Genomic DNA, 8500 nt, shown 5'->3' with positions numbered 1-8500 from the left:
GGTATGCACGTGTGTGCTGTAGCAAATTTTAAAATAGTAATTATTATAAATTAAATACCTCTAAAAAAGAGTCTTAATGGAAGCAGGAACGGATGAAATTCAAAATACAGATGTAGGCTTTAGCATTAGGGAAGAGGAGAGGCCCTGTTCTGACCAGTTGAAGAAAAGATACACATGGACAGTAACATCTTTGTAGGTAGAAGCTTCTATTTTCTCACATATAATTTTAATATGGAGAGTGGAGAAATGTAAAATCTGGTGTTTGCTATTTATCATTTCAGATTCTGAGAACAGTGAAACAGCAATAAAGGATGTCACTTCAGGAGAAAAATCACAGGGACTCCCTCAGGAACTTTCATTTGGAGGAGTTAGTGAGCATGAAAGCAGTTTGGAGTGGCAGCAAGGAGGTGATACAGGGGAGAAATTAAGAAGATCCCCTTCTCAGGGGAGCAATTTTAATCATGTGATCTTCACACATACATCTCTAGGAATGAGAGACCACCATGATGAGCCTCAAAGATGCTTAATTCTAAGTACAAACTCTATAATGTGTCAGAAAGTTCCTACAGAAGAGAGACCTTATAGATGTGATGTATGTGGGCACAGCTTCAAGCAGCATTCTTCTCTAACACAACATCAGAGAATCCATACTGGAGAAAAGCCCTATAAGTGTAACCAGTGTGGGAAGGCCTTCAGTTTGAGGTCATATCTTATTATTCATCAGAGAATTCATAGTGGTGAAAAAGCATATGAGTGCAGTGAATGTGGGAAAGCCTTCAATCAGAGCTCAGCCCTCATTAGACATCGGAAAATTCATACTGGTGAGAAATCTTGCAAATGTAACGAGTGTGGCAAAGCATTTAGTCAAAGTTCATATCTCATTATACATCAAAGAATTCACACTGGCGAGAAACCCTATGAATGTAATGAATGTGGGAAAACCTTTAGCCAGAGTTCAAAGCTTATTAGACATCAGCGAATTCATACAGGAGAGAGACCCTATGAATGTAACGAATGTGGAAAAGCTTTCAGACAGAGTTCAGAGCTGATTACCCATCAGAGAATACATAGTGGAGAGAAACCCTATGAATGTAATGAATGTGGAAAAGCTTTCAGTTTGAGTTCAAACCTCATCAGACATCAGAGAATTCACAGTGGAGAGGAACCTTATCAGTGTAATGAATGTGGCAAAACCTTCAAAAGGAGTTCAGCCCTTGTTCAGCATCAGCGAATCCATTCTGGAGATGAAGCTTACATATGTAATGAATGTGGGAAGGCTTTCAGGCATAGATCAGTCCTCATGCGCCATCAGAGTGTCCACACTGTAAAATAAGTTGTGAATACATTGAATATTGTTAATGCTTCAGTCAGATTCTTTGCTAGTCAGGATTTACTTTGGATCAAGACTTCATAAAGGTGGTAAACCACTAGATTGGTAAACTACTACTAAAGTCAGTTTAACTTTTTAAGCAGTACTTCACAATGCTAGTACAAATTGTCCCTTGAAAGCTTTTCTGTGACTTAATCAGAGCAGAAGACAAAAATCACTATTTCCAACTCTTAACATTAGGAAGATGCAGGAAGTAGAAAAGGTAAATGTAACATTAATGCTTCATTTTATATGAGAATGTCATGAAAGGGATATAGCAACCTGGGCTCTGCTACTGCATCTCATTATTAGTATGCCAAGTTTAGGGGATGGTGTGGACAGAATGAGAAACTATGTCAGGAACCCAAAAAACCACATACCCAGTTAAGAACAGATAAGTCAGCAAGAAAGGTAGGGAAATAGTTTCATCAATCATGTGTTGAGCCCAAGGCAGCCCAGAAGTAAGCTAGGCATGAGAAGGGGGGGGAAAAAGCATTCATCCAACAGCTGAGTACCTGCTTTGTGCCAGGGACTAGGGATACCATAGAAAGCACGACATAATCTGCAGTCTAATGGGCAAGGCAGTCAAACAGGCAGTGACACATATAGTCAGTGTGACCTTGAGGAACACCTGATGTGGCTGAAATGAAGAAAATGACAAGGATGAAGAGTAGTTGGAAGGCCAAGTGAGTGTGTTCTCAGTAGAGAGAACAAAGGTTGGGAGAAATATATGGTGCATTTCTGTTGAGTTCCTTTTGAAGTAGAGTTATGTCTATAGGAGAAGTACGTGTATAACCAAGACTCTTAGGTAGTACCTTTAACAAAATATGAACTAAGGAGAAGTATGTGTTAGTGATCAAAACTGGAGCTGTTGGATCACCGGACAGTCAGCTTTGTTTTGATCAATGTGACCCCAGGGAAAAGGGGAAATATGGTTTCCTTTCCCAACCTGTGGGCTAAGTTTGAACTTTATAGAGATAGTGGTGGGAGTAGGGGGTAACAAAAAGAGCCCAGCCTAGATGTTAAGTCTGTTGGAGTTCTCAATCACCTGATCTAAGACAAAGACTCCTTTGATTCATAGTATCAGAGATGCTGTCAGATTTCTCCTAATCCCAACGCTGTGGGTCAGAAGCTGCCATATCACTTGCTTTTTTTTTTTTTTTTTGAGAGAGAGATTTTCATTGTAGGGCGCGTGCGCTCGCCAGACAGACAGAGAGAGACATAGAGACAGAAAGCGAGAAATCACCCCCCAGGGGATGTGGTCACGCCGCAATCCCTTCTCCTCCATTCTCCTCTCGGGATCTTGGGCACGCACACACACGCGCTCAGCGTGAGTTTTAAGCCACTGGGTCCGGGACACAAACCGCGGTCGACTGTGGGAGTCCAGCGACATAGCCATTACGCTAACTGCTGGTTCCCTATCACTTGCTTTTGAGGCAGTATCATCAGTTCTTAGTACACTGTCAGATTTAGGTCTTAAAAATACTTGACAGTTGCTAGGTCTGTGACTTATTCTCCAGACACACACACACACACACAGTTTTGTCTATGTCAGCAGGTTTTCACAGTATCTTCTGTGAAACTTGTTAAGAGCTAATGCTAAAAGAAAGTGACAACTGAAAGTAGAAGTCATAGTCCTCTAAGACTTCATCTGAGAGTGCAGCAGAAGGTATCCTTAGGCTTGTGCTTAGTAGAATGTTGTACAGGTTCATCAGCAACAGCAAGATGTGATTCAAAAGATCTAGTAGGTTGCAGGAATAATGCCACAAATCTGGAAATCTAGAATCCTGTGCATAGAAGAATTTTCATGAAGATAAAGAGATGTAATGATCCAATGGGGCATACATAAGTGGGCATGTGCAAACCAGTAAGAACAGCAGGCAGGCTAAATGCCTATATTTGGAGAGAGACTATAAAAAAAAGAAAAGATGGGATCATTTGACACACTAAAATTAACAAAATACATGGTAAGAGCTACTCATTTTCCTCTTATTTCCAGAGAAAGACCCAAACTGAAAAGGGTAGTACGTTAGGTAGGAATTAACAAATTACAAAAGGGAGATACTCAAAGAGCTCTTACATATATAAATAATAAATGGAGAGCCCAGCAGCTGACATGGTAGTTAAAGTGCTGAGTTCTCACATGGTCAGCTGTGGTTTGAATCCCAGACCTGGTGGCCGCCTTTTGTGAGTGCATGTGCTCTATAACAAATTTTAAAAATAATATTCTTTTTTAAAAATGAAGGTACTTAATAAGTTTTGTATATATGCATTATTTCTCACTACAACCCAGATTATGCGGATAAAAAATGAAAAATAAAGGTATATGACCCAGATCCCTACTATGGAGCCACTTTATAATGTCTCCCCATAAGAAATTCCAGTAGCAAAGTGGTACACAAGTAGGCAAATCATAAAATAAGTGCCAATGAACAATACATAAATGTTCAACCTCACTAGTTAAAATATATCTATAAGCAGGAGTTGAGATAGCACTTCCTATAAAGCTGACAGATTCAGGAGAATTGGGACTAATGCTGCTGGTAAAATGTGAGTACATAATATCCCTGGCAATCAATACCAGAAGCCTTAAGTATTGCCTTTTGACTTGAAAGTCTACCTGGAAATGTATATTTCAGAAACCATGGTGAATGTACATACAGTTTTAAAGGTTGTTAAACTGATGTCAATATTCAAGAAAGCATTTACTATATATTGTTAAAGTAAGGCAATATGTACAATATGATCCCATGTAAAACATATACACATTAAAAATAAAGTAACATCTCAAGGTGCTATACTGATTTTCTCTGGGTAATGAGTTGTAAGTCATTTTTTCCTGTGTTTCTCTGTATTTTCCAAATTTTTCTACAATAAATATCTAATACTCTTAAAATTGGGAGGGGGGCCACTAGATGATACAACAGTTACATCACTGGATTCCCACATGGCCGGCGGACCACAGTTCGAGTCCCAGATCAAGTGGCTTGAAACTGAGGCCAGGCATGTGTCCATGTGTGCTCAAAATCCCAAAAGGAGAAAAGGGATTATATTGTGGCCATCCACCCTGGGGGCGGGGAGGATTTCTTGCTTTCTGTATATGTCTCTATGGCGAGTGCATGTGTAATATAGCAAAAATCTCTCTCAAAAAAAAATAATAATTGGTAGGGAGGGTGGGGAGAATGGAAGCCCAGGGTAGTTGGGAAAATATTTTTTAAAGTACTTGCTTTCAGTAGTATGTCTCTCCCAAGTAACAGCATTAGCTAATTTAATGCCAATCCTGGATTTAATCATTAAAATGACAATGGCAGACTTAACCTATCTCACACATAGTCCTCTGCAAGGGGCATTAGGTGGCATGGTGATTAAAGGTGCTGGGTTCTTACCTGGTTGACCACAGTTCCAGTCCCAGACCTGGCAGCTTGCTTTTTCACTTTCCGTCACTCTGTCTCCGTCTCTGGTCAAATTAAAAAATAACAACAAATGAAATTACGTAAATATTTTTTTTAATTCCTCTGTAAATTAAATAAGTCCCTCTGCAAGTAGAAATTGCCTCAAGATTTATGGTTGAGGGGAAAGACCTTGAAATGGAGACCTTCAGTCATCAGTGCTTTTCCATGAATTTGCAATCATAAGTAAATCATCTCACAACTCTAGACCCTCACATTAAAGGAGTTGGAATATATAACAGGTAAAAACTGTTCTGTTTTTATGAAATAGAGGCAACACTGATACAAGGTAGGTGTCAAAGGAAATTGTTTTTTCCTTCACCAGCCTTGTTTGAAAGACAAGTAATTCATATTTTCCCTTCTGCTCAGGACTGTCAATTCTCTTGATATAGAGGTGGTCTAGAGAAAAACAGTATCTACTTTAAATGGATTTTATATGGAATAAAAAGACAGTGTGTAGTTTAAGAAAAGTGCTTAATAACAGTTTCCTACCTCTCCTTTGCTCCCTCATTTCCATAGGCTGCAACTGACACTATCTAGCTGAAAGGATTGAAACTTAAATCTGATCATGGTCTCTAAACACATTTTGATTGAGGACATGCTGAGAGGAAAGCCAGAGAGTCTCCTAGGCCCTTGCTCAGTCCACAGGCCTAAGTTTAGTCCTTTTTGATAGGTGCTGAGGATTCAAATCTGATGTATAGGACTTCCCCACCAAAGGACAGAAAGCGTCCTAATCTTGGTGGACATAAAATGTGTACGTGTTTAAAGAGGTTTCTTGAGCTCACTCCCATTGTTTTTCCACAACTCAAACCCAGATGCTTCCTCAGTTTTTTGACTTTGCCTGTTAAATGCAGTCCTAGAGACTGGCTGTTATGGTTTCATGACACTTTTTGCCCGAAGAATAGAAACTGAGAACACCAATCCCCTGACTTCTCATCACCCCTTCCCCATCCTCCTAGGATGTTGCAGAGCAGTCATACCTTGAGATGTTTACTGTGTACATATCAGAGTAAGAAAACACAAAACACTTTGATCACTCTGTCTTGGAAACAGGAATATGTGACCACATTGGCCAGATCAAGAGTTTGGCATGTTCCCTAAACATGTCTTGCAGTCCTAACTGCTATCTCAACAGCTACAAAAACTTGAGCAAATGCTTACTGTCTCTCTGGCACCCTCTTCCTCAATAAATATGTGGAGAATCAGCCAGTCTGGGCCATACTCCTCTGAGACTGCAAGCTCTCTGGCCTCATTTAAAGATCCTTGTCTTGTGTTAACTCACTCATGTTTACATGGGTCCTACATTTCAGCTGTGCTGGATGTAGCACTAGGATATCTCATGTTATTGTGCTCCCTGTTCTTAAATAAATAATTTTAAAGCAAAACTTTAAAACTTAAATTTTATGGGAACCAGCAGTTAGCATAATGGCTATGTCGCTGAACTCCCACGTAGTCGACCATGGTTCACGTCCCGGACCCGGTGGCTTAAAACTCACGCCGGGCCCATGTCCGTGCGTGCCCAAGATCCCGAGAGGAGAATGGAGGAGAAGGGATTTAGGCGTGACCATCCCCTGGGGGGTGATTTCTGGCTTTTTGTCTCTCTGTCTCTGTCTGTCTGGCGAGCGCACATGCCCTATAGCAAAAAAACCTCTCAAAAAAAAAAAAAAAACTTAAATTTTATTACCCTGGGACCAGCAGTTGGTGTAACGGCTATGTCCCATGTAGTCGACCATGGTTGGAGTCCTGGACCCAGTGGTTTAAACTCACGCTGGGTGCATGTGCCTGCGTGCCTAAGATCCCGAGAGGAGAATGGAAGAAAAAGGATTGCAGTCTGGCCAACCCCCCTGAGAGTGATTTCTCACCTTCTGTCTCTCCATCTCGCTGTCCTTTCTGGTGAGCACACACACCCTACAGCAAAAACCTCTCCAAAAAAATTTTTTTTATCATCCTAATTTTGCATTACTTTCTATTACTAAACAATTGAAATGTATATCCAAATTGTAAATGTGAAAATTAGTTACCAAAATTCTTTACTAAATAAGATTTTTACCAAAACTATTAGGGTTGGGGGAAAAGAGAAATAGTACTTCAAAATTTTAACAATGTTTTTAAGGGTAATGGAATTGTGGGTGACTTATGCTTTCTCACTTTCTGTGTTATTAACATTTACAAGTAATTCACAACCAAGAAAAGAAAAAAATGAAATTATCTAATTGTCACCTATAGATAAAGGCAACTCACTATTCATTTAAAGGACTGGATCCCTTTAGACTTCTAATTGAACTTGCTCAGTGATAGTTGTGCAACCTTTGAACTCAAAGACTCCCACCATTTCATCTCCCCTATTACCCACAACAACTGTGATAACCAAGTCTTCAGAAATTACAGTATCTGGAAAGACATCTTAGCAGAGGTATCAAACTTTCTCTTAGGTATTAACTCTTCTCAGCAATTATGGGTTAATTAAAGCTGCCAAAATAAAAATTAGCAGACAACTATAGTTTTGGGTTTTTTTTTTTTTTTTTTGGAGTTTTGTTTTGTTTTGTTTTATTTTGCTATAGGGTGCATGCGCTCGCCAGACAGACAGAGAGAGACAGAAAGCAAGAAATCACCCCCCAGGGGTGATGGCCACCCCGCAATTCTCCTCCTCTTGGGATCTTGGGAATGCACGCACACGCGCCCAGTGTGAGTTTTAAGCCACAGGGTCCAGGACATGAACTGCGGTCGACTACATGGGAATCCAATGACATAGCCATTAGGCTAACTGCTGGTCCCCAGACAACTATAGTTTTGAGGAATCTGAAGGTGTAATTCAAATATTTATTGCCTTTTTATTGTCTTCAAGTAGCTTAGGAGCCTAGTGATGAAGGGATTAAGGAATGGAGCATAGTGGAGCCTAAAAAGTGGACCTCCCACTATTATGTTCCTGTAGGCTTCCCATTTCCTGGCCTCATGGTCCTGGGACACAAACACTCCAGTCTCCACTTTTCTCTAGCCTCCACTATGTATTCTTTTCTTGGTGTATAGATACACACTTTTCCAGAGAAGACACCAGAGCCTTCCACCACAATTTCTGGGTACTACAAGGTCTTCTCTATCACTCTGGATCTGGGATAGGCACCCAATTCAATGATTACAAACAGGAAGAGAGAAACCAACACATCCCAACTTCTGAGCCAGGATCTATGCAGCAACTAAGTTCTGTTAGAGTCCTAATGAAGGGATACCCACTTATCTTTGTGCTGTTGCAAGTACTATAACCTCTTTCTATAACGTTCTCTGCTCCCCGGCTCTTAACCTGGCTAACTTCTACCTTCATTTTAGTTTTGTCTTAAATGAGATATTATGACATCCAAAAGTCTTTAGTGACTCATAGGCCAGGTTAGGTAACTCCTGCCATGTACTTTATCAAGACCCTGGATTTATTCTATCAAGTACTTTTATCACACTTTACTGTAATTACCTGTTTAGGTAAATATATCTATGCCCATTTTAAATGAAACTGAGTTTCATTTAGAGGCCCAGAAAAAAGACCACCACCAAGGATCCACATGCTTGAGTTTTACCATCAGTGAGGCACAACCACAATGTAAAAATTTAATTTTGTTTTTTAATACTTACAAACCCTTCTACACTGCATGTCAGAAGGTCATACACACATAGGTCAGACAATGCAGACAGA

The 8500-nt window shown here is 40.1% G+C and overlaps 1 protein-coding gene across 1 annotated transcript in view; it reads left to right on the top strand.

Moving 5' to 3' along the window:
- Positions 1-2437, top strand: part of ZNF397 (zinc finger protein 397) — a 6091-nt gene extending 3654 nt beyond the window's left edge. The window contains exon 3 of the mRNA XM_006150531.3: positions 282-2437. Coding sequence (XP_006150593.1) covers positions 282-1333 — 1052 coding nt within the window. The 3' untranslated portion in view covers positions 1334-2437. The remainder of the gene's footprint in view (positions 1-281) is intronic.
- Positions 2438-8500: the final 6063 nt, after the last annotated feature.

This window comes from Tupaia chinensis, unplaced genomic scaffold, assembly GCF_000334495.1.
Source record: "Tupaia chinensis unplaced genomic scaffold, TupChi_1.0 Scaffold000290_1, whole genome shotgun sequence".
Classification (NCBI taxonomy): Eukaryota; Metazoa; Chordata; class Mammalia; order Scandentia; family Tupaiidae; genus Tupaia; species Tupaia belangeri.
The sequence above is the reverse complement of the archived record's forward strand: the minus strand, read 5'-3'. Positions and strand labels throughout refer to the sequence as shown.